This window comes from Oncorhynchus keta, chromosome 29 (assembly GCF_023373465.1).
Source record: "Oncorhynchus keta strain PuntledgeMale-10-30-2019 chromosome 29, Oket_V2, whole genome shotgun sequence".
Classification (NCBI taxonomy): Eukaryota; Metazoa; Chordata; class Actinopteri; order Salmoniformes; family Salmonidae; genus Oncorhynchus; species Oncorhynchus keta.
The window spans coordinates 36,554,387-36,581,053 of record NC_068449.1 but is presented as its reverse complement, the minus strand read 5'-3'; the positions used below and the strand labels follow the sequence as shown (position 1 = coordinate 36,581,053).

At 42.8% G+C, this 26,667-nt stretch overlaps 1 protein-coding gene across 2 annotated transcripts; it reads right to left on the bottom strand.

The window, feature by feature from the left end:
- Window positions 1-197: 197 nt before the first annotated feature.
- Window positions 198-26,667, bottom strand: LOC118362863 (putative Polycomb group protein ASXL2). Of its 2 annotated transcripts, XM_035743554.2 has the most exons (13): window positions 26,482-26,667; window positions 24,425-24,507; window positions 23,583-23,691; window positions 22,620-22,764; window positions 21,180-21,242; window positions 20,658-20,776; window positions 12,091-12,205; window positions 9,743-9,802; window positions 9,065-9,228; window positions 8,679-8,775; window positions 8,342-8,447; window positions 7,117-8,122; window positions 198-6,972 (listed from the first exon to the last, which is right to left on the bottom strand). In XM_035743554.2, the coding sequence occupies exons 1-13, from the start codon at window positions 26,536-26,538 to the stop codon at window positions 4,828-4,830; spliced, it is 4,269 nt and encodes a 1,422-aa protein (XP_035599447.1). In that variant the 5' UTR covers window positions 26,539-26,667; the 3' UTR covers window positions 198-4,827. The 2 variants fall into 2 exon arrangements, with proteins under 2 accessions (XP_035599447.1, XP_052342453.1); XM_052486493.1 differs by lacking the exon at window positions 21,180-21,242.

The window sequence follows — 26,667 nt, the reverse complement described above, 5'->3', positions numbered from 1 at the left end:
GAGGATGGCCCACCCCTTTAAGCGGGGTTCCTCTCTAGGTTTCTTCTTAGGTCCCTTCTTTCAAGTGAGTTTTTCCTGGCCACTGTGCTTCTGCTTTAGGCCGGGTATCCTGTAAATCACTTTGCAACCACTGTTGATGTAAAAATGGCTTTATAAAATACATTTAATTGACATACAAATGTCACACCCAATCAAACTGTTTTTGCATTGTTATTTATTCATAATATATAGTTTGATAAAATACACTTTGTTTACAAGTGCTGATTACTATATTACATTCACCTGCATTTTAAAATGGAGACTTTCCAATCTAAAAACAGCAAAAATGACAGACTGATGGGAACACACCCTTCACAAGACAAACAGACAGACATTTTCAAACCATTATTGGATGACACTTAAGAAACGTTTCCTCCTAACCAAGTCTATCCTCACACTTTACTTTTTGTCCTTCGGTTTAAAAATGGGATCTAATCAATATATCCCTCTGAATTTAAGCTATTGATTTGTTAAAAAAAGTAAATCATGGTTTGAGAGAAAAGGACAAAGTGGAGTAGGCTACTGAATCAATAATTCAACGCTCTCTTAAACTTTACGAGATATCAGCTGCCTTTTTACAAAATGTGGGTAAAAACGACTTTCTCTTTGCAATCCACATATACACAAGTCAGTTATTAGAACAACATCAAAATTCATAAAAAATATATAATTAATACTCAATACTAGATGTTGGGGAAACCAAATTAGACTAAAACATGTATTTATTTAAAATAACATTTATAAAATTTGATAGGTGATCAAATGAATTAACAAAGTTTGCAATGATAGGGGTCAAATCATAAATATTGGGTCTCATCTTTGCAAGATATGCACCCTCCAATAATGAACCATTTGGCTGCTTCCAAATGGCCCTCTAATTCCATATATAATGCACTACTTTTGACCAGAGCCCATTTGGGATGCACACTTTGTGAACTTTTTGAGACGATAAAGAATCCTGTGACTGTAAATAAAGACAGACACACACACACACACACACACACACACACACACACACACACACACACACACACACACACACACACACACACACACACACACACACACACACACACACACACACACACACACACACACACACACACACCACTTACAAAATGGTGCCATGAAGTTGTATTCAGTTTACCCCAAATAAGCACATAATGCTGAAAATATGTGTAAGACAAAACAATGCCCCATATCTTATTAACCAAAGTCGTTACAAGAGCATACAGTTCAGATGGTTACAATATTCCAGGCAGGACTTCAGTGGAAAAGGACATGTAGATTTCCATAAAAATACATGGGTCATATAGAATCAGAAAACTTGGGTATGTTTTTTTTTGCTACAAAAGTTATGTTGTGGTCTGTCCACGCTTTCACACAAAAACATAAGAAAAAGGGACAGCCAATATACACTCACCGGCCAGTCAATTAGGTATACCACCCCATTCACGAAAATGGATCGCTCCTACAGACAGTGAGTCACGTGGCCGTGCTATATAAAGCAGGTAGACAGGCATTCAGTTACTGTTCGATTGAATGTTAGAATGGGCAAAACTAGTGACCTAAGAAACTTTGTGTGGTATGATCGTCGTGCCAGGCACACCTGATCCGGTTTCTGGGGAACGGACACCCTCCTGGGCTTTTCACACACGAGAGTGTTTAGGGTTTACAGAGAATGTTGAAACAGTCCTGTGGGTGAAAACAGCTCATTGATGAGAGAGGTCGAAGGAGAATAGCAAGAACCGTGCAAGCTAACAGGCGGGCCACAAACATATAAATAAAAGGCGCAGAACAACAGGGGTGTGCAGAACAGAATTTCGGAACACACAACTCACTGCTATTGCAGTAAACGACCACACCGGGTTCCATTCCTATCAGCTAAAAACAAGAAGTGGCTCTAGTGGGCACGCGATCACCAACACTGGATAATTGAGGAGTGCAAAAACATAGCCTGGTCTGACAAATCCTGGTTCCTGTTGCGTCATGCTGATGGCAGAGTCAGGATTTGCCGTAAGCAACATGAGTCCGTGGTCCCATCCTGCCTGGTGTCAACGGTACAGGCTGTTGACGGTGGGGTCCAATCTGCAGCAACTGCGTGACGCAATCACGTCAGCATGGACCAACATCCCTGTGAAACGTTTCCGACTTGTAGAATCCATGACCTGAACAATTCAGGCTGTTTTGGAGGCAAAGGGTAGGTCTGACCCGGTACTAGATGGGTGTACCTAAAATAAACTGACCGGTGTAATGTGTATCATTCTAGTAAATACCCTGTTGTTTTTAAAAATGATTTGTAAATAGATTTTTTTATATTAAAATATATTACTTTGTTTAACTAGTCAGACATTTAAAAAAACGAGATCTGATCATTTCGTTTTCATAAGGTGACTTTGGCATCTTACCATGGAAATTATTTCTATAAAATATATCGTTACACAGCAACTATCTTCAGTTTTAGTCAGATCATTTCAAAAATATGATTGATACATTTTGCTTTTATAATTGCAATCACCATGTACACCCATATGATGTTCCTTTGTTTTATATATGTAGCTAGTAAATTGTATCTCTACCGCCCATCAACCTGAATACTGTACCTGGAGCCTATACAACTTTGAATGGTTTCATGATAGCACAGCATTTAGCATTAAAATACACATTTTTGTGTAGTTTCTTTTAGAGATATAAACTCTTTTGCAATAAAAAACAATATATTTTGGATATGCTTAAGCAAGGAACATAAAGCTAAATTAATTTCTAAATCTCGCTCAACGAAAGCCAATATTTACAAAGCAAAAGAATAATACAAGAACTGAAATCTTCATTTTTCTCCTTTCTTTCTCTGAGTGTTTTAAATGTACATCACTGCTAATAGTTACTCTGTTATACACAAACAAACATATATGAAAACAAATGCGTCATGAGACAGAATATCTACAAGTCGAGGTTTTAGGAGTTCATGGAGTCTGTAAACTTCACACGATGATCTGAAATGGCCTCAAGTTTGTAGCCTGGTTCCAGATCTGTTTGTGGTGTATTGCTAACTCCTATGGTCATTGCCATAAAACAACACAAACAGATCTGGAATAAGACTATACTCAGCTTGCTCCTTGAAGGGCACTGTTTATCCATTTATTTGCGAAGTGCTTTTACTTTTCATCACTATGTTAGAGTACAAACGCTGTACACAACATGTACTATACAGTCTCAGTGTCAGTCACCCCGTTAGTAGAAATAATGTTTTATAATCTAAATAATTTGAAATATCTATTTTCTTTTGACACATCTGTCTGTTTAAAATCTATATAAATCAGTATTTGTACTTCCCCACCTACACACAAACCCCAAGGGGTCGATGAATATGAATGTAACTCCCTTCTTCACCTTTTAAAACATCATAACTTAAACTCCTGAATGAAGAGTGGCAGTCTTTAACATAACATTGTTATTACGTTCTACAAAAATAGCAACATTCATTTTTTTCCTTACTTTTTTAAAATCTAAACTATCTTTACAAAAATATAGCACAATAACATGTCCAAGTGCAAAATATTGCCAAGATTCAACTTTTGTCTCAAGTCTAAAAGGTTAAGATTTGATTCGAACTGATCGGTGAATTGTACAAAACAAACTCTTTTTCAGATGGAATAGATGAAAGTGGAGGTTGCGGAGAAGAAGACAGCTCATAATAATGGAAACAGAGCAAATGGATGTATTTGATACCATTCCACTTAGTTTCGCTAAGCATGTCCTCTCCAATTAAGGAGCCACCAACTTCTTGTGTCGTCCAGTATAAATGATTTTGCCACCCCACTGAAAACCACGTGCTGGGTTGAGTAGGGCCACTGTGCATTTTACCCTGGTAACCAGGGTTAGGGTCAATTCCACTTCAATTCAGTCAATTCAGGAAATACAGACATTACAATTTGTCTTTCTTTTCAAATTAGATTCGGAATTGAAATAGAAACATTTGAATCAGTTTAGTTCCAGCATTTAAATGGAACTGACCTTGCTCGTAACCGCTACTTGTTGATGACTTGATGCTGATTTGTTCCTTGGTGCAATAATAAAGAATTGAAACAGATCATGTCTAAATTTATGTAGTGCTGAGCGATTAGTGATTTTTGAAGTAGGTTTGGTTTTGGTTCATTATGTAACAACAAAAAAAAATCAATTTTTCAATTTTGATGATCTTTTTAAACATTAAATGCACTATACATTATGTGGGTTGAATGCTGTAACACAGAATAAAACAATTAATAAAAGTCACATGATGGTAATGACTGGCCATTGTTGCGTATCACTTATTAACCCTCATTTATTCATATTACTTTAATAAAATATTTGTTTCATTTGATGATTTTTTAATATATTTTTTTACTTCATTCCAAGTCATCATCTCATATAGAGCTGCTGCCTATGCTGTACAACAAAAATCACCATTTAGTAGTTCTTCAAAGTAAATAAGGCATACTTTTATGACCGCCAAATACCAACTATTTTCATGCTCGCGAAGCGACTGCCTTCGATCTCTCTCGATCGCGCGCTCTCTCTCCTCCCCGTGTCTTGCTCCACAGACCGTACGTAGATATTAGCACGTTTTCGGCGCTAAACTATGTAGAACATTGTCCTGTTAGGAACTACAACTCCCTACTACATCACACAGTTTCAGGATCTGATGTAACTCTACAGAAACTGCATAGAGCTAACAGAAATGCAATTCAAATAATTGGACCGACGAAAAATAATAGTTATTCGCTCAGCACTACATTATTAGTCGTTTTATCGTACCACTAGACACGACACACAGAGGTTCGAAGGGCCAATGCAATCGTCATGGCAGAAGGCCCCACACCCTTTACACATGATCATAGCCTTGAGTCGGCAGTAGCATTTAGACTGAACGTCCTCTATACCAGATCCCTCCATAAACCCCTGCTCTGGAGACCCCTCCCCCTGGCTGCTGTGGTCCAACGGGTGACCGGCAGGTATGGTGGTGACGGTCACTGAGAAAGACATGACACTGCCGGTGCCACTGCCGCTGTCCCCACCACTACTTGACACAGAGGGGGAGGCGCTAGAAGCGGTGCCTGAAGCAGCAGCATTGTGATTCAGAGCGTGAGGTACAGACATGCTGATGGTGCCACCGTAGCAGGAACCCAAATTTGATTCCTGATTATCGATTGGAGGTCTCTGAGTTTGAAAGGCAGACGGACGCTGGTGAGTACTGGGGTGAGTGGGGTCCATGGTCCCCACGTGGGGAGATACAGATAAACGATATTGCTCGGAATGACCACCCTGTTTAGTATTGCAGAGTTCCGGGTGCCTCCTGTGCTGTGATTGTGATTGGGTGAAAGGTTTGGTTTCTTTGGCTCTTGCAGAAGTGCCACTGTCTCTATCTGTACCGGCTGAACTGTTGTCCTCCTGCTCTGGTATACAGCCCCCCACTGATGGAGACTCAGACATTATTTTGGAGCAGTGTTGAAAGCCCAGAGCTTCATCCATTTTTGTGACTGAGAAGCCCTGCTCTTCCATCTTGACTCCAGCAGGGTTAGAATGAGAATGAGACTTATTCTCCACTGACTCCTCCCCTTCGTTAGCCAGCCTCTCCCCCCCGATGTGCTCTCTCTTCAGATTGGCCAGTGGGGTCAGTGAGGTGTTAACGGTGGTCAATGGGTGGAAGCGTTTACTGCTCTCTGAGCCTCGTCCGTACGTGGAGACATTGAGGAGGTAGTGCCCTGACATGGCAGGCCTGGACATCCTCTTCCGTCCAGGGAACCCCGCGGAGAACCGGGGACGGTCCCCACATTCCTGGTGCCCCAGATGACAAGCTCCGAACTGGGCAGGCTGAGCTCCACCTGAGACCCCAAATGGCTGGTTCTGGTGCTGGTGCTGGTGGGTGGCCCTGTGCATCAGAGCCTGAAGGATCTGTTCCTGGATGTCTTTGTTAGGTGTTTCCCTTTGATGGTGCTGGAGCTCTGCCAACATACCTTCTCCTGTTCCAGGTATGGTGGAAGTGGACTGGCCTATGGATCCTTGCTGTTCAGATCTTCTGTAGTCCTCCACACCACCAGCGTGTAGGTATTGGCTCTTATTCTCATCACTGGCTGTTCCAGCAGTGCTGTGGGACTTTATTGTCACTTTGTCATCATGAGAGGGTTTGGCCTGGGACATCTGGACATCGGCCTTGGCCAGAGGCTTGGGGAAGATCTGTTCCTGAGGGACCTCTTTCTCCTGGAGGAGAGATGTGACCAAAGGGTTGTTGGCTGGGATAAAGTGGTTAGCCCTGGCTGCCATGGAGCTTCCAGATACATACAGGCTCTTCACACCACACACAGATGAAGTGTAGCTAGAGGTTGACTTGGGACCTGGTGGGTATGACGTATGTTGAATGTTCCCATGTTGAGGTCCCATCAGAGAACCTGGGTTCATCAGACCATCGGAGTAGCCTCTCTGTTGGTCATCAGTGAGAGACGCTCTACCGGTGTTGGAGCTTCTTTGAGACAGGCTAAGGTCAAAGGGCACAGAGGAGCCTGATGATTGGACCGAACTGGAGTGGGCTGGTGTGGTGACTGCATCAGGTGATTGACAGGTAGATTGACCAGTGATGCTACTTACTGGCAGCCTGGTGGTTGACTGAGACTGGGTGGAGCAGGGGGGCCTGGAGTGGAGAGTCTGGGCTGAAGCTCTATGCTCTACAATGCCTCCTCCTGGTCCTGGGCCTGGTACTGCACCTTTAGAGGAGGAGCTGGCTGCAGCAGCTGCTGCTGCACGCTGGGCCCGGGCTAGCTGGGCTTTAGCCTTGATGTCAGCCAGAGTGCGAGCACCAGTGCGTCCGGGGCTGGGGCCAGGGCTGAGCGGGACAGGGGTCCTGGGGGACACCTGGGTTGGAGATGCAGGGACTGATAGGATTCGTGACACAGGAATCTGAAAGGGAAATTGAACAAGAAAGAACGCAAGCTTAACATGTGTGGGCCTTCCTGGTGTATGTATTTGTACCTGATGTTTTTAGTCACCACAAATACATTTCAATATACAATATTTAATTGTTTAAAAAATTACTGTATTTACCTTAAGTGGAGGCACTCTTTGAGCTGTTGTTATGGTGGCTGCTGGAGAGGTTACCACAGATACCATCGGTGGAGTGATGCGGGCCCTCTTCTCTGGAGTCAGCTCTACTTCCTGTTCACTGGATGAGGACTTCCTTTTCAACGGCTCTGGGGATGGGGTGGTGGATATGGGGGTAGATACAGGGGTGGATACAGGGGTGGATACAGGAGTAGATAGAGGGGTGGATATGGGAGTAGATAGAGGGGTGGATACGGGGGTGGATAGAGGGGTGGATACGGGGGTGGATACGGGGGTGACTGACACCGAGGCGCCTCTCTCTGGTGCAACATCTTCCCTCCTCTCCCCACTGTGCTCGTCCAAGCCCAAAGGCTCTGGCTTTGAAAGGTCGGACGGCAGTGATGATCTGAGCTTCGTCTGGGAGCAGACCTCTGGAGGACTCTCCAGGGCAGGGGACTGTGGGATCTCAGGGGACTGGGGGGTCTCCGGCTGAGCTTCTTTCAGCTTCTGTTCCTCTTCCTCCATCTGCTTCTCCCCAAGTGGAGTAACCATTAAGGTTGAGTCCACCACATCCTGCTTCCGCACAACAGGTGCCTCCACTGCCATTATAGGCAGGGATAAACCTCTGCTACGAGTCCTGTGTCTGGGGTACTCAACCTCCAGTGTCTTCTGTACATTTTTCGATAATATAACTGGTGGGACAATGGGTGGGACTGGTACTGGTTCATCGTGAACAGGCTCTGGTTCCGGTCTTGGCTTGGAAAGCTCTATGGGTTTAGATGGAGGTTCTATGGGTTTAGATGTAGGGTTTATAGGCAGTGATGATGATCGGAGCCTCCTCTCTGACGAACGAGTATGGCAGCTGTTCTCAGGGACCTTGGGATCTTGCAGTGCTTGGCCAGCAGGACTTGGCTGTGTTGGAGGAGACAACTGGGGTTTGGTGGCTGAGAGCTCCAGACTGAGACCAGACTCAAGCAGCTCTTTGGATTCCTCTAAGCTGAGTCCAGAGCTGGATAGGAAGAGAGGAAGGGAGAGAGAGAGAGAAAGCATGAGCGAGAGAGAGAGAGAAATCGAGAGAGAAAGCACGAGAGAGAAGTCAGCCAACTATAAAGAAAGGATTAATCTGAGGGATATGCAAACAGAGGCTTGCAGGTAAAAAAAAAAGCTTGAATGACATAACAATAACTGCAATGTATTTTACAGATTCCAGCCCTGAAAAATGACTTACTTTTCACCATAGTAGCTCTCAAAGAAACTTTCCTTCCAATACTCCACCTTCTTCTCCTTCTCAATCTCCTGACGCATTCTCAGCTGCAACTCAGGAGTGAACTCGCCTTCGTGGTTTGGAAAATATAACATTTAAAAAAAAAGTTTATGAGACATTTAAAAAACCTTTTTACTGGGAATATGAAAAATTATGTTTAATAAAAAGCTATATTTTGAAGCAGAAGCACAGTAGCCTGGTCCAGGATCTGTTTATGCAGTCTTGCCAATGGTCATTATCATGCTATTGACAATTAGCAAGACGGCACAAACAGATCCGGGACCAGGCTAGAAGCACTGACCTTCTGCCAGTCGTTCCTTCCAGGACTGAGCTGCTGATGTGAAAAACTCATTGTTCAAGGCAGAACTGGTGACCTTTAACAGACCATCCATACAGGCCTAAAGATACAGACAGAGATAACTTGTGTACATCATCATAAACTGCACCATCATTATCACTATCACTATCAAAATCATCGTGATAATCACTATCAGCATTATTGTCATCACCATCTGCTTATCAATAGCATCATCGTCATTCTCATCTCTCTTTATGTACAGATGATGATAGACTCCCCATGCGATTATTTCCTGCAAATATCTTGTGGATGATTACAGAAATGAATCGCAAGTTGAGTCTCTTGGTTTTAAACCTCTTTGGCGCTAGAGACCTTATGGTGTCTAGTACCTGTTGGTCGACCTCAGGCAGTAGTGTGAGTAGCTTCTGTTGGCACTCTGTGGGCAGGACAGAAAAGGTGTGTTTGTTGATCAGGGCACGCAGGTTGGTGTTAACCAGGATAGAGTCTGGTGTCTCAACATCTATCTCTGCACACTTGGTACGCTTCAGTTGCCCTGGATAAAATTTAAAAAACACACACAGCACAAGAGAAGATAAATCCACTGTAAATCATACAAAAGAACTAAAAAGGTTTGTTTGTGCTGTAGCCAACTCCTATGGTTGTTGTTATGTTTGGCATGTCAATGATTATGGGAGTTGGCAAGACAGCACTGACAGATCTGGGACCAGGCCAACAGAGACTGGTATGTGCAGTATTAGCCTACTATATCTAAATTACAAAGACAAGCTGGATGAGTCTACTACAGAGGCTGTGAATGAAAGGTCGCTGGATTGAATCCTGGAGCCGACAGGGTGAAAAAAATTGTCCGATGTGCCCTTAAGCATGGCACTTAACCCTAATTGCTCCTATAAGTCTGTGTCAGCTAAATGACTATAATGTAGGTCACGGAAGTAACACGATCTCGCCGAGGCAGTATTTGAATGGGCGATCACGCTGCTGCGGTATATGGAATGCAAATTCTTTCATCTGCATTCTGGAATGTCTGAAATACCTGAAATAGTACTTACGTGCACTGAGTCGACTGGACCTCTGAGACATCTTTCTGGTACCAGAAGCAGGACAGGAGTCTGTTTGGATGGACAGAGAGGAGCATGATTTGATTTAAACACAATTCAGCCACACAAGTTGATACACTGGGTAAAATAAAAATGAGCATAAGACACAACTTATTTCCATTGTGGAAGCAGGAAAGGCTTACTGATGTACACGGCAAAACTGGAACTGGATAAGAAAGCAACTTCTTTCACATATTGTTACATTACATCCTTGTTCTAAAATGTATAAAATCATTTTTCCCTCATCAATCTACACACAATACCCCGTAATGACTAAGCAAAAACTATTTAGACATTTTTGCAATTTTCAGGTCTCTCCAGATGTTCGATTAGGTTCAAGCCCGGGCTCTGGCTGGGCCACTCAATGACATTCAGACTTGTCCCGAAGCCACTCCTGCATTGTCTTGGCTGTGTGCTTAGGGTCATTGTCCTGTTGGGAGGTGAACCTTCTCCCCAGTCTGAGGTCCTGAGTAATCTGGAGCAGGTTTTCATCAAGGATCTCTCTGTACTTTGCTCCGTTCATCTTTGCCTCAATCCTGACTAGTCTCCCAGTCCCTGCCACATAAAAACATCCCAATAGCATAATGCTGCCACACCCATGGTTCACCAAAGGGGTGGTGCCAGGTTTCCTTCAGATGTGACGCTTGGCATTCAGGCCAAAGAGTTCAATCTTGGTTTCATCAGACTAGAGAATCTTGTTTTTCATGGTCTGAGAGTCCTTTAGAAAAACTCCAAGCGGGCCGTCATGTGCCTTTTACTGAGGAGTGGCTTCCGTCTGGCCACTCTACTATAAAGGCCTGATTGGTGGAGTGCTGCAGAGATGGTTGTCCTTCTGGGAGGTTCCCCATCTCCACAGAGGAACTCTGGAGCTCTGTCAGAGTGACCATCGGGTTCTTAGTCACATCCCTGACCTATGCCCTTCTCCCCCCTTACTCAGTTTGGCGGCCAGATCTAGGAAGAGTCTTGGTGGTTCCAAACATCCTCCATTTAAGAATGATGGAGGCCACTGTGTTCTTGAGGACCAATGCTGCAGACATTTTCGGTACCCTTCCCCAGATCTGTGCCTCGATTATGTCCAATCAATTTAATTTACCACAGGTGGACTCCAATCAAGTTGTAAAAACATTTCAAGGATGATCAATGGAAACAGGATACACCTGAGCTCAATTTCGAGTCTCAAAGCAAAGGGTCTGAATACTTATGTAAATGTGATATTTCCTTTTTTATTTTGTCATTATGGGGTATTCTGTGTAGATTTATGAGGAAATGTTTTTATTTAAACCATTTTAGAATAAGGCTGTAACGTAACAAAATGTAGAAAATGTCAAGGGGTCTGAATACTTTCCGAATGCACTGTAGTTACAGTGAGTACCAAAAGTATTGGGACACAGACATTTGTTGTTGTTTTGGCTCTGATTTGAAACGATACAATGACTATGTGAGGTTAAAGTGCAGACTGTCAGCTTTAATTTGAGGCCATTTTCATCCATATTGGGTAAACCATTTAGAAATGATGGCACCTTTTGTACACAGTCCCAAAATGTTATTGTCAACAAGAATATAATATGTTTCCAAACACTTCTACATTAATATGTATGCTACCATGATTACGGATCATCCTGAATGAATCTTGAATAATGATGCGTGAGAATGTTCGAGTCATAAATATCATACCCTCCCAGAAATGCTTAACCTCCCCTGTTATTGTAATGGTGAGAGGGTAGCATGTCTAACTTTCTCACTCATCATTATGGCGATTCAGTCAGGACTATCCATAGTCACGGTATCATCCACATTAATGTAGAAGTGTTTAGAAACATATTTATAGTCTTATTTACAATAAAAGTAAACTCCAAAATAACGCAATACCGGTACATTATTTACCATTCATTTCTATTGTGCACAAAGTAATCTGAAACACAACCAAAACAAAAGCTTGATGTGGTCCTTGCGTGCTATGAATATGGGACCAAATACTACTTTACTACACATAAGTGAATTTATCCCAATACTTTTGGTCCCCTAAAATGGGGGGACAATATGTGCTGTGATTTCTAAATGGTTTACACGATATGTATGAAAATAATTTGTAAGTCGCTCTGGATAAGAGCGTCTGCTAAATGACTTAAATGTAAATGTAAAACACCCTCAAATGAAATCAGACAGTCGAAAACAAACCTTGAAGTCATTACATCATTTCAAATACAAAGTGCTAGAGTACAGAGCCAAAACAACATCAACATTTCACTGTGCCAAAACTTTTGGAGCTGATATACTGTACGTCTATGTCTGCCACCTACCGGTCTTAGTGGCAATGGTGTCAGCCATGTCCTTCACGTTCTTGATGAGCAGCCTTGGGCTGGAGGTGGTGGGCATTCCCCCCTGTCTCCGCTGGTTCCTCTGCTGCTTCAGGGCCTATGGGACAGAGAAGAAGGAAAAGAGGAATAGGGAGGGAGAAAAAAAGGAAGGAAAAGAGTAATGAAGAAAGGAAGAGATTATTTACCAGTGCCAAGATGAATGTCCGCTCCTGTCTTAGACTCCCCCTCAACGTGGCATATTGAGTTTCATCATAGTGGTTGATGTTTTTTTGCAACTGGACTTGAAGAAACTTTAAAAGTTCTTGAAATTTTGAAAAGGTTGAAAATGTCAGTGAAGACACTTGCTAGTGGTCAGCGCATTCTCGCAGTACACGTCCTGGTAATCCGTCTGGCCCTGCGGCCTTGTGAATGTTGCCCGGTCTAAAGGTCTTAATCACATCGGCTGCGGAGAGCGTGATCACACAGTCTTCCGGTACAGCTGGTACGCTCATGCATGTTTCAGTGTTCATTTGCCTCTGCCAAGCGAGTGTCAGAGCCGGGGTTAGAATCCTGGATTGACACTTTGCCTGTTTGATGGTTCGTCAGAGGGCAAGCGGCAGCTCTAGCCTTTAGCTCAGTGTGGATGCTGCCTGTCATACATGGCTTCTGGTTGGGAAATGTACGTACGGTCACTGTGGAGACGATGTCATCAATGCACTTATTGATGAAGCCAATGACAGATGTGGTGTACTCCTCAATGCCATTTGAGGAGTCCGGGAAAATATTCCAGTCTGTGCTAGCAAAACAGTCCTGTAGCTTAACATTTGCTTCATCTGACCACTGTTTTATTGATCTAGTGACTGGTGCTTCCTGCTTTAATGTTTGCTTGTAAGCAGGAATCGGGAGGATGGAATTATGGTCAGATTTGCCAAATGGAGGGCGAGGGTGAGCTTTGTATGCATCTCTGTGTGTGGAGTATAGGTGGTCCAGAGTTATTTTCCCTCTGGTTGCACATTTAACATGCTGATAGAAATTTGGTAAAACTGAGTTAAGTTTCCCTGCATTAAAGTCCCCGGCTACTGGGAACGCCGCCTCTGGGTGAGCGTTTTCTTGTTTGCTTATGGCGGAATACAGCTCATTCAATGCTATTTTAGTGCCATCCTCTGACTGTGGTGGTATGTAAATAGCTTCAAAGAAAACAGATGAAAACTCTCTCGGTAGGTAGTGTGGTCTACAGCTTATCATGAGAGCCGAGTAATAGCTCGAGACTTCCTTAGGTATCGTGCACCAGCAGTTGTTTACTAAAATACAACAAAAATACAGACAGCTGCCCCTTGTCTTACCAGACGCCACTGTTCTATCCTCTTCATATAACCAGCCTGCTGTGTGTTGATATTGTTGTCATTCAGCCACGACTCCGTGAAGCATAAGATGTAACAGTTTTTAATGTCCCGTTGGTAGTTTAATCTTCCCAGTAACTCATCAATTTTATTGTCCAAAGATTGCATGTTTGCTAGCAGAATTGAGGGAAGTGGGGGTTTATTCAATCACCTCCGACTTCTCAGAACTCTCCGGCCTCTCTGTCCCCGCCTCCTTGATCTGTGTGGTCAAGCAAAATCAAAATATACAGAGCAAAAATCACTAAGTGTGCGTAACAAATGGCACCCTATGGGCAACCTTGATGGGATGGGTGCCAAAAAAACTCTGAACTCATCATGAGGGGCCACAGTGGTTTGCGGGTCCGTGTAGCCACATCCATACCAAAACATGCAGTCGAGCCGGCCATAACCTTTTGGGGGTCTTAAGTGACATTTTACGAGCAAACCCTTTAAGAGGCTCCCCTCTTGACAGTGGAGAGAAAGAAAATACTTTTTAGAGTTAATTTCCTTGCAATTCTACTTTTTGCCATTGGGCGTAGAGAAAATGTTGCAGTTTTGCAGCAAGTTTATTTAAATTTTGCCATGAGGCAGAAAGATACAAAATATTTGTTGTTAGGGTGGAGAGAAATGTTTGCAGTTTTTAATATGATATCGGAGTGAGATTTACTACCAAAATCAATGGGGGCCCCCTAGCCGGTAGTTTAGATAGCTGGCTGGACTTACTAAATGTAACTTTTATTTAACTAATCAAATCAAACTTTAATTTGTCACATGCGCCGAATACAACTAGGCAAGTCAGTTAAGAACAAATTGTTATTTACAATGACGGCCAACTTCGGCCAAACCTGGACGCCGCCCTATGGGACTCCCAATCACGGCCGGATGTGATGCAGCCTGGATTCAACCCAAGGACTGTAGTGACGCCTCTTGCACTGAGATGCAGTGCCTTAGAACGCTGCGCCACTCAGGATCCCAAAAGAGTTACCCTATATAGTGCAGTACTTTTTTTTTTACCAAGGCCCGCATAGAGCTCTGGTCAAAAGCAGTGCAATATATAGGGAATAGGGTGCCATTTGTGATGCAGAAAAAGGAAGACCAATGGGAAGCAAGTAATACACTGTGGAGTTGTGGGATTGTGAGGAAATGAATACAACTCAGCCAATGGTACTTTTTCCCCCAATGCACACTCATGTCTTTTAAAATAACTTACACAAGGTGTTGTTTTCGTTGTAACAAAGAAGTTATTAAATTTAACAAGCACAGTGAATGTCAAGTGTGCATTTATTCTACAAAACTGGTGTCTTTAGCCAAATTAGAGCAACTAGAGCTACAGTTTATTAGCATTGAGAGCAAGCAGTGTTTTCCACTAGCGCCGGCTGTCGGCTAAACAGTTGATTACAGACTCATTTATTACCGGCTACTTAAATTAAACTAAGCTACTTTTCAATTGGCTAGTCAGAAACAAATTCAGCCGAGCCCTCTTCCACTAAAATGAAAGATATGAATCTTCTAGCGATCTATTGAAAGGACAGGCACCTGTCAGTCACAAAGTGAGCGTTGACAGGGAAACACTGCTGGTTTGACAGTTTAATATCTCATCCAGGTACCTGTGGGCAGTGTGATTTGTGTGCTCTGTGGTTGGTTGCAGTCTCTGAGTGAATTTCAGGGCTCTATAGAGTGACCATATGCGCCTATATGCACACAGATGTGTGTGCGAACTGAAAAAGTAAAGTATAAGAACGTGCAAGTTTTGATTTATAGCAACATATAAATGCTGCTGTAGCTATTTTAAATAGCATTTCTGCCGATTGGTTTCATCGCTGGTAGCTAATCACACAAAGAACCATTGAAGTAAGAACGATTTAGGATATACACTACCGTTCAAAAGTTTGGGGTCACTTAGAAATGTCCTTGTTTTTTTTTAAAGAAAAGCCAGTTTCTTGTCCATTAAGATAACATCAAACTGATCAGAAATACAGCGTAGACATTGTTAATGTTGTAAATGACTATTGTAGCTAGAAACAGCTGAATTTTTTTAATGGAATATCTACATAGGCGTACAGAGGCCCATTATCAGCAACCATCACTCCTGTGTTCCAATGGCACGTTGTGTTAGCTAATCCAAGTTTATCATTGTAAAAAGATGAATTGATCATTAGAAAACCCTTTTGCAATTATTTTAGGACAGCTAAAACTGTTTAAAAGATTGATTACAAAAGCAATAAAACTGGCCTTCTTTAGTTGACTAGGCCGCCCAACTCAAATCAATTATTGTATGGATGAACCCAGCAACAACAGGTAAATGGAGACAGATGCAAATCCAACAAATAGGGAAAAAAATAAGTTCAACTATATTTATGAAGACAATCAATACACTCACTAGGAAGATAAAAAATACCTTTATAAATAACACCATAAAAGGTCTGGACAAAGAAAACAAAATGCATCCAAACAGACCTGATCTACAGTATCTAGAAACACGTCCAAGACAATCAACACTACTCCGGAGGAAATACTCATGGATACTTAGTGAAGATTTTTCAACTAGTATAATACAATCAAAGTACAAACGGCACATCACACCAAGTTGCTGGGTAACCATGGGGAGAGCAGGGCTAACCAAACCCATACTCCTGCCCAGTCCTCAATCATTTCTGGACCAAAGTATGCGAAGTATTGCATGATACATTTGAAAGCTCACTTTATATAAATCCAGGACACATACTCCTGGGGAGAACCCCTCATGCGATAAGGACCTCTTCAGAATTCTGATAACAGCAATTACTAGATTTACTAGAAACTGACCTAATCCGCTGGCACCACAAATAAGCAATTGGAAAGAGACAATTCATGAAATCTATACTATGAAAATTATAACTCCTAGAATATGAAACCAAATGACTATTTTTGAAACAATTATTATTTACAAAAATTACGGACATTATTTTCTGGAATATTTATAGGCCCTAACAAGAGATAAAATTGTAATGTTTTAAATGGACGGGTGTGGGTGGTGGATGGGTCCATCATTACTTTAAGACATGAAGGTCAGTCAATGTGGAAAATGTCAAGAACGTTTCTTCAAGTGCAGGCACAAAAACCATCAAGAGCTATGATGAAACTGGCTCTCATGAGGACCGCCACAGGAAAGGAAAACCCAGAGTTACCTCTGCTTCAGAGGATAAGTTTATTAGAGTTACCAGCTTCAGAAATTGCAGTCCAAATGAAAGCTTCAGAGTTCAAGTAACAGACACATCTCAACATCAACTGTTCAGAGGAAACTGCATGAATCAGGCCTTCATGGTTGAATTGCTGCAAAGAAACCACTACTAAAGGACACCAATAAGAAGAAGAGACTTGCTTAGACCGGTGGAAATCTGTCCAAATTTGTGAGACACAAAGTAGGTGAACGGATGATCTCCGCGTGTGTTGTTCCCACTATGAAGCATGGAGGAGGAGGTGTGATGGTGCTTTGCTGGTGATACTTTCCTGAGGACGGCTCACCTCTCACAGTTCTGGGCGACTTTAACCTCCCCACGTCTACCTTTGACTCATTCCTCTCTGCCTCCTTCTTTCCACTCCTCTCCTCTTTTGACCTCACCCTCTCACCTTCCCCCCCTACTCACAAGGCAGGCAATACGCTCGACCTCATCTTTACTAGATGCTGTTCTTCCACTAACCTCATTGCAACTCCCCTCCAAGTCTCCGACCACTACCTTGTATCCTTTTCCCTCTCGCTCTCATCCAACACTTCCCATACTGCCCCTACTTGGATGGTATCGCGCCGTCCCAACCTTCGCTCTCTCTCCCCCGCTACTCTCTCCTCTTCCATCCTATCATCTCTTCCCTCTGCTCAAACCTTCTCCAACCTATCTCCTGATTCTGCCTCCTCAACCCTCCTCTCCTCCCTTTCTGCATCCTTTGACTCTCTATGTCCCCTATCCTCCAGGCCGGCTCGGTCCTCCCCTCCCGCTCCGTGGCTCGACGACTCATTGCGAGCTCACAGAACAGGGCTCCGGGCAGCCGAGCGGAAATGGAGGAAAACTCGCCTCCCTGCGGACCTGGCATCCTTTCACTCCCTCCTCTCTACATTTTCCTCCTCTGTCTCTGCTGCTAAAGCCACTTTCTACCACTCTAAATTCCAAGCATCTGCCTCTAACCCTAGGAAGCCACCTTCTCTCCCCCTCCCTCTCTGCAGATGACTTCGTCAACCATTTTGAAAAGAAGGTCGACGACATCCGATCCTCGTTTGCTAAGTCAAACGACACCGCTGGTTCTGCTCACACTGCCCTACCCTATGCTCTGACCTCTTTCTCCCCTCTCTCTCCAGATGAAATCTCGCGTCTTGTGACGGCCGGCCGCCCAACAACCTGCCCGCTTGACCCTATCCCCTCCTCTCTTCTCCAGACCATTTCCGGAGACCTTCTCCCTTACCTCACCTCGCTCATCAACTCATTCCTGACCGCTGGCTACGTCCCTTCCGTCTTCAAGAGAGCGAGAGTTGCACCCCTTCTGAAAAAAACTACACTCGATCCCTCCGATGTCAACAACTACAGACCAGTATCCCTTCTTTCTTTTCTCTCCAAAACTCTTGAACGTGCCGTCCTTGGCCAGCTCTCCCGCTATCTCTCTCAGAATGACCTTCTTGATCCAAATCAGTCAGGTTTCAAGACTAGTCATTCAACTGAGACTGCTCTTCTCTGTATCACGGAGGCGCTCCGCACTGCTAAAGCTAACTCTCTCTCCTCTGCTCTCATCCTTCTAGACCTATCGGCTGCCTTCGATACTGTGAACCATCAGATCCTCCTCTCCACCCTCTCCGAGTTGGGCATCTCCGGCGCGGCCCACGCTTGGATTGCGTCCTACCTGACAGGTCGCTCCTACCAGGTGGCGTGGCGAGAATCTGTCTCCTCACCACGCGCTCTCACCACTGGTGTCCCCCAGGGTTCTGTTCTAGGCCCTCTCCTATTTTCGCTATACACCAAGTCACTTGGCTCTGTCATAACCTCACATGGTCTCTCCTATCATTGCTATGCAGACGACACACAATTAATCTTCTCCTTTCCCCCTTCTGATGACCAGGTGGCGAATCGCATCTCTGCATGTCTGGCAGACATATCAGTGTGGATGACGGATCACCACCTCAAGCTGAACCTCGGCAAGACGGAGCTGCTCTTCCTCCCGGGGAAGGACTGCCCGTTCCATGATCTCGCCATCACGGTTGACAACTCCATTGTGTCCTCCTCCCAGAGCGCTAAGAACCTTGGCAACACCCTGTCGTTCTCAACTAACATCAAGGCGGTGGCCCGTTCCTGTAGGTTCATGCTCTACAACATCCGCAGAGTACGACCCTGCCTCACACAGGAAGCGGCGCAGGTCCTAATCCAGGCACTTGTCATCTCCCGTCTGGATTACTGCAACTCGCTGTTGGCTGGGCTCCCTGCCTGTGCCATTAAACCCCTACAACTCATCCAGAACGCCGCAGCCCGTCTGGTGTTCAACCTTCCCAAGTTCTCTCACGTCACCCCGCTCCTCCGCTCTCTACACTGGCTTCCAGTTGAAGCTCGCATCCGCTACAAGACCATGGTGCTTGCCTACGGAGCTGTGAGGGGAACGGCACCTCAGTACCTCCAGGCTCTGATCAGGCCCTACACCCAAACAAGGGCACTGCGTTCATCCACCTCTGGCCTGCTCGCCCCCCTACCACTGAGGAAGTACAGTTCCCGCTCAGCCCAGTCAAAACTGTTCGCTGCCCCAATGGTGGAACAAACTCCCTCACGATGCCAGGACAGCGGAGTCAATCACCACCTTCCGGAGACACCTGAAACCCCACCTCTTTAAGGAATACCTAGGATAGGATAAAGTAATCCTTCTCACCCCCCCTTCAAAGATTTAGATGCACTATTGTAAAGTGGCTGTTCCACTGGATGTCATAAGGTGAATGCACCAATTTGTAAGTCGCTCTGGATAAGAGCGTCTGCTAAATGACTTAAATGTAAATGTAATACTGTCAGTGATTTATTTAGAATTCAAGGCAGACTTAAACAGCATTGCAGGTTTGCGCTTAGTGGGAATATCATTTGTTTTTCAACAGGACAATGACCTAACACACCTCCAGGATGTCTAAGGGCTATTTTACCAAGAAGGAGAGTGATGGAGTGCTGCATCAGATGACCTGGCCTCCACAATCATCCGACCTCAACCCGATGAGTTGGACCGCAGAGTAAAGGAAAAGCAGCCAACTCAGAATATTTGGGAACTCCTTCAAGACTGTTGGAAAAGTATTCCAGGTGACGCTGGTTGAGATAATGCCAAGAGTGTGCAAAGCTGTCATCAAGGCAAAGGGTGGCTACTTCGAAGAATCTAAAATGTAAAATATATTTTTGATTTGATTAACACTTTTTTGGTTAAATATCTCAGCATAGAGCCCTGAATTTGCACTTCTCGTGTAATGTAAAATAAGTGGTACTGATGTGTCAAAATCCACTTAGCCGTATCATTATTTTCTGGCGCATTCATTTATTTTCTTTTGGGTGTTGCACATAGCAGCTACTTTTCATTTGTTTTTCAAGATAATGTGTGCAGTGGACAATTTTTCTGTTAAAAGAAAATACATAATTTAAAGAACAAACATTGTGGCAGATAACTGTAAATAAAACTTCGATCAAGAGAAGACAGGTTAAATGTTAAAAAGGTTTAATGTTATTTTACTTAGGAGATTGTGCTGATCATAGGAGCCAAGGCCTAGACAATATCCCAAATAACTAAGAAATAATACACTGAATTCATACATTCTTAGTGATGTAAATTGTAAAGTCATGTCCAATAACAACAACCTTTTCCAATCTGGGAGATCAATTTGACAACGAATTCTATAATTTAGCTGTGTATTTTGAATGGAATCAAGGCATTAGAATGTACCAGAGGCCATCAAAATATAGGTAATTCGGGCCAACAAAAAAAATTGTTGGGAAGGCCTGCTTAGCTAATTTTTCTTTTGGCTGGCTACTCTAGGTACTTGTGGAAAAGACTGAGGGCACATCACTGAGACACTGTCAGGCAGGTTATGAGGCACCAGGTCAGCAGCAGTACTTTATTGAACTTTTATTTACCCAGATTAGTCTTGTTGAGAAAAGAGAGAACTGGTCTCTATTAACCAGTGAAAAAAAGACCGATAGAGAATCAGCCCACCTGTTTGAGAGCCTTCTTGCTGTGTTTCTGTGAGGGAGAGATGAGCTTGCTACTGGGGACAGAGGGAGATGAACAACGTGGCTGAGGAGACGACGGATCAGATGGCAGCGTGGAGGGCACTGGGAAGGAAACACAGCACAACTTAAGACACAGTCAATAACACATTAATACGCTTAACAACAACAGCCAATGTTCACATCCAAAACACTGAAAACATTTACATAAATACACAAGTTGTATGCTGATTGAGTGTTTCAGTTCATCTTTAAGATGGATATACCAAAGTAGATACGTTTTGTTTTGCAGTCAGACACGATACAAATCTACATTGCATCTAAAAGTTTGCTGAAAACATACACAAAAAGTTGCCTGGATGTGCATTTTTTTTTTTTTCGAAGACTCCTCGACTTTCCAACCGCCAGAAAAAAAAACTGTTAGTAGCAAGATTATGTAAAACAACTTTTGTAATGGTTATTTCCTGGTTTTTAAAAAACAAGGCTTACATCTTTATTTCTCACTCACCGTAGCTGTTATCCTTGGACTTGGGTCTTTTGGGGTCTTTTGATAGCATTTGCTTTGATGGAGCTTTTTGCATTGATATTAAGAACAATAAAATAGAAAACAGAAAAGAAAATAATATATCCCCGTGCTCAGAAGATATGCTGTTACTTTACTTCAACGGTTCCTTAACTTGTTCATATGTGTATATGAGGAAGTGGTCACAGATCTGACTCAGACAAAAAAAGAATTTCCTGTTGTAACCGTTGCTTAAAATGTTTAAGGGGCAGAGAGAATGACAGAAATGGCCTAAACTTCATCTCGTTCTAAAGTGTCACTACAATGGGCAACAGTCTGATGTCTAGTATTAATCACAAAATGTACAGCTGCACACTCAATACTGAAAATGGAAACACCACAATTGTGGGACAGGCACCTAAATATAAAGAGTAATGGTCGGCACCGAAATGAGTATCAGCACCTACGGTGCCTTCGGAAAGCATTCAGACCCCTTGACATTTTCCACATTTTGTTGCATTACAGCCGTATTCTAAAATGTATGAAATGCATTGTTTTACTCATCAATCTACACACAATACCCCATATCGACAAAGCAAAAATAGTTTTTTGTAAATGTTTGCTAAAAACAGAAATACTTTATTTACAAAAGTATTCAGACCATTTGCTATGAGACTTGAAATTGATCTCAGGTGCATCCTGTTTCCATTGATCATCCTTGAGATGTTTCTACAACTCCATTGGAGTCCACCTGTGGTAAATTCAATTGATTTCACATGATTTGGAAAGGCACATACCTGTCTATATAAGGTCCCACAGTTGACAGTGCATGTCAGAGCAAAAAAACAGGCCATGAGGCCCAAGGAATTGCCCGTAGGGCTCAGAGACAGGATTGTCTCGATGCACAGATCTGGGGAAGGGTACCGAAATAATTTCTGCAGGATTGAAGGTCCCCAAGAACACAGTGGCCTCCATCATTCTTAAATGGAAGAAGTTTGTAACCACCAAGCATCATCTTGGGTATAGCATCATAACCAAGAAGACCTGAGGCTGTAATCACTGGCAAAGATGCTTCAACAAAGTACTGAGTAAAGTGTAATATTTAATTTTTTTATTTGTAAGAAATTGGCAAAAATTCAACAACAAAAAACAGTTTTTGTTTTGTCATTATGGGTTTTGTGTGTAGATTGATGAGGAGGAAAAAACAATGTTATCCATTTCAGAATAAGGCTGTAACGTAAAAAACTGTGGAAAAAGTCAAGGGGTCGGAATACTTTCCGAATGCACTGTAGTTCAGTCAATTTTAAGTATTGGAATAATAGCCTAATCATCATGGAAAAAGGTGAAGCTAATAAATATATAGCGAAATATACAGTATTCTACCTCTCGTCGTCCCTTATCAAAAAGACAGTGATGTTATAAATATATTGTGAAGTAGTATCATACCTCTCCTCCTCCACTGTCCCCTCATGCCCTCCTGGTTGTTAGTGTAATTGTTGTTCTCTGTGCTCTGGGAATCAGACAAATTATCACTATCGTCCTCCTCGGATCCCTCCTCAGACAGCTCCTTCACCACGTCCCCAATGTCCTTCTACTCACAGACACAACATACATATAAGTTATACACAAATAATATAAACACAACACATTATATACAAACACACAACATACACTGAGTGTACAAAACATTAATCAGTGTAGACGAAGGGGAAGAGACAGGTTAGAGAAGGATTTTTAAGCATTGAGACAGATTGTGTATGTGTGCCATTCAGTGTATTATATATTTAAGTGCCTTTAAATGGGGTATGGTTGTAGGTACCAGGCGCACCGGTTTGTGTGAACTGTAACGCTGCTGGGTTTTTCAAGCTCAACAGTTTCCCATGTGTATCAAGAATGGTCCACCACCCAAAGAACATCCAGCCAACTAGAAACAACTGTGGGAAGCATTGGAGTCAACATGAGCCAGCATCCCTGTGGAATGCTTTTGACACCTTGTAGAGCCCATGCCCCAACGAATTGAGGCTGTACTGAGGGCAAAAGGGGGAGGCAACTCAATATTAGGAAGGTGTTCTTAATGTTTTGTCCACTCAGTGTACACATTCTATAATATACACACCACAATAAGATATTATATACACACACCCATAACACGGACTGCTTTGAATGACTCCTAACATTCAGAGCAATTAATAATGATTCATGTGAATTTCCAATTGAGTCATGACGTTGCTCTACTTTTCATTCTCCTTCCATAGAGAAGCGGTGTCATCATAAATACTTTTAACAGCTCATAATTATTGACACTGTGGCGCTGCCTATTAGTAAAAAAAATGGCATGTCAATCCCACATAGAGATATGTCGGCGCTTATTGGTTTCATGCTTTGGATTTATAGAAATGTTAAACTGACCTTCAGTGTGTAGACCCCCATTCGTCCAGGAACTTTGTAGAAGATCCCTTCTTCACCACGAGAGTTGGTGTGGAGCATAGCATTGAGACAGGCCAGCGGGGAAGTACCACTAGATAACAGAAGAAGAGGAAATCATAGCCAGTTACATCCAATGAAGCAGACAGCTGACTGGCCACTACAGAGCCGACTTGAACTGTACTGTACTGGCTCTGACATTTCCTTTTGACATTGTCCTTTCCAGCATAGTTTCAGCAACTATTGAGGATGTGTAGCCAGGGCACGCTGGCCAACCTAGTACACCTCAGCCTGGTCCGGTTAGGCCCTATAGTGTGAATCAGGCCCCAGTGTACTGTATTCAGAGCTTCAGCTGAAATTATTAGACTGTGCTGCCTGAAATAAAAATACCTGACATGCAAGAACAAGTTGTTAATAACATGTTGTAACTTCTTGTTACAAGTACAAGTTGCTAACATGCAATAGGAAAAACAAACAACATTTTAGTGAGTTTGTTAAGGGAGGGAGGGGCAAAACTTGCTTTGTCTTACCTTCTGGATGACAAGTGAAAAAAATGAAACAAGAAACAAAATCATTAGAATTATGTGAATGTAATAATTACCACCAAGAAGAAGAAAAGAAAAAGGGAAAGGACATGAGCAATCAATCAAACAAGAAGAAATTAAATGGTGCTATTCATAAACAAAACTAGGCCTAGTGTGCTGATCTTGTGTATCAAAAATGAAGTCAAAACTGTGAAGAGCGACCTAAAGGAACCTTAAAAGGGGATCTTTAAAAGGACCTTTTCTTTGAAAACAAACAGAAGACATATGAAACGGTTTATTTACCTAATCTCTTTCAGTCTCTCCCTCTGGATCACCTGTAGGATCTCTTTGTGGCTCATAGGTGTGTTGGGGTACTTTTCTAATACCTGAAAGAATAAAGCACAAACTCAGTCAATGGATTGCAGTGTAATAATGTGTAATACATACCTAAAACCACTTGAGAATGTAAAACAACCTCTAGCCTAAAGACAATAACATATGTCAACATGTCCTATACTAGTATTCACATTGCTTATGGTGTTACTACACATTATCAACCCACAATTATATAGTTGGGCCTGGTGGTATGGAATTAGGACCTAGTTGTATGAAATGAACATGTCAATTGAGTAAGCTTCAACTGAGCTCTTACTTAGACAAGGAGTACTGATTTAGGATTAGTTTAGCCTTTTAGATCACAATTAATAAAATGACATAGACAGGGAGGACCTGATTCTAGATCAGCACTCCTGCGCATACGTTTTTTAGCACATTCATTAGTAGTGTGGTTTGTTAAGACATGAAGTCAACCTCTTGGAATGAGTCTGTCAACAATGATTTCGTGCATGCTTTTACCCATTGTCAAGAGAATATGTGACTTGCTGGAAATAAGACAGACCTCAATGACCTCACCAATGCATGATTCACTTCCTTTGTGTATGTGTAAGAAGAGAAAGCCTGAGCAAGATCACCACAGTCATAGCTGATGTAGCTAGCCTAAATTATAGCCATGATGACGTCACCACAGACAGAACAATGAGACAGATATTTCACTGAAAGTATAAATGTGAAGCATCCGCTTGGCGTTTCCACTCACTACCAAATATGGTAATGAGAGGAAGCTCAGTGGCCAGCAGTGGGAGAAGATGGAAGGAGATGGATTTTGGCCGAAATTCTTCAAATTATCTCATGACGAAAGATTTGGTCTCAATACAGTTTTCAGTTCCCCAAACTAAAATCTGTTTTTAACCGAGTGGACTAAGTTGTGTAGACCCTTTGCCAAAGTTTTTAAAAATCGCGATGTTTAGGAGTGCAAAGGCGAATTGAGTTATTGGACACGCGCACTTCACAGAGTAGGCGTTCCCTAACGGAAATATGCAGATGCTGGCTAAAACAGGCAAATAGGATCTCGCTAACTTGTGCTTGGCTCTGCCCACCTCGTTGCTTGTTCTGCCCAATATGACTAATTTGTTCCCATTGACAGACTGTGGTCTATCTTGATTTAGTTATACAAATCTTTGATGTCACAAAGGTTTTCATATGAATAGTAGGCGAACTGTCAGCTGTCAACTAACGACTGTTAGCTAAATGGCTAGCTATGTTATTGCTGTTACTAGTTTTAATTAGCTACAGACACACTGACATAGCTATTCAAAACTAGTAACAGCAATGATTTGCTAATACATGAAGCCATAGGCAGCTAAGCATGTTAAAAAACCGAATGGCCAATACAGTGACCAGGTAGCTAAAACAACTTTATAAATAGTTTATAAACACTACCGATGTAGCTACTAGGTAGCTATTTGTAGCTAGCTAGCAAGTTGACTACTACTACCATGCTAACGTTAGCTGTCGTTCATTGCTCATTACCTAGCGTTATAGCTAATGTCCATCGACATAGGGCGATTAGAACTAGCTGGAGAGCTAGAAACTTGACAACGGCCATGTTTCAATGTATTTTGTCAGTTCAGAAAAAGCTGTCAAACTGAATTTGAGTTAGCATAGCTTGCTAACTGGCTAGCTGTACGCTCGCGCAACACTTCGTGTTTACTTTAAAGCAACAGACATGTCTGCGTGTCTGCGGTGGGAACAATAATTCTGTCAATTTCCGATCTACAACTTCAGCAACTAAAGCAAACTACATGGAGACACTGATATAGACATTTTCTGTAAATGCACCCACAAGACTGTCAAGCCAATCTTGATGGACTTCCAGTGCTTAGCTAGCCGACAAGCAGGCCTTGCGTTGCAGACGCAACATTTCGTCTGCACCAGCGGGTCATGAACTCATAAACAGTTGTACAAGTGGGAGCGAAGGGAAAACAAGCACAACAAACGTTGAATAGAACGACAGTAAATACCGTTTTAGCAGCTTCTGCCCATGTCCTCCCCTTCTTTTTCTTCTGTCTCTCCCTCATCGCTGCGGTCTTGTGCTGATTAGTGTTGAATATGACAGTGTGTTAGTTGAAATGTTGCTTTAGTTACCGCGCAAGACCGACCGCTTCTGCCATATTGGGCTTTTACTGCTTTACTGTAAGGAGTGTGTC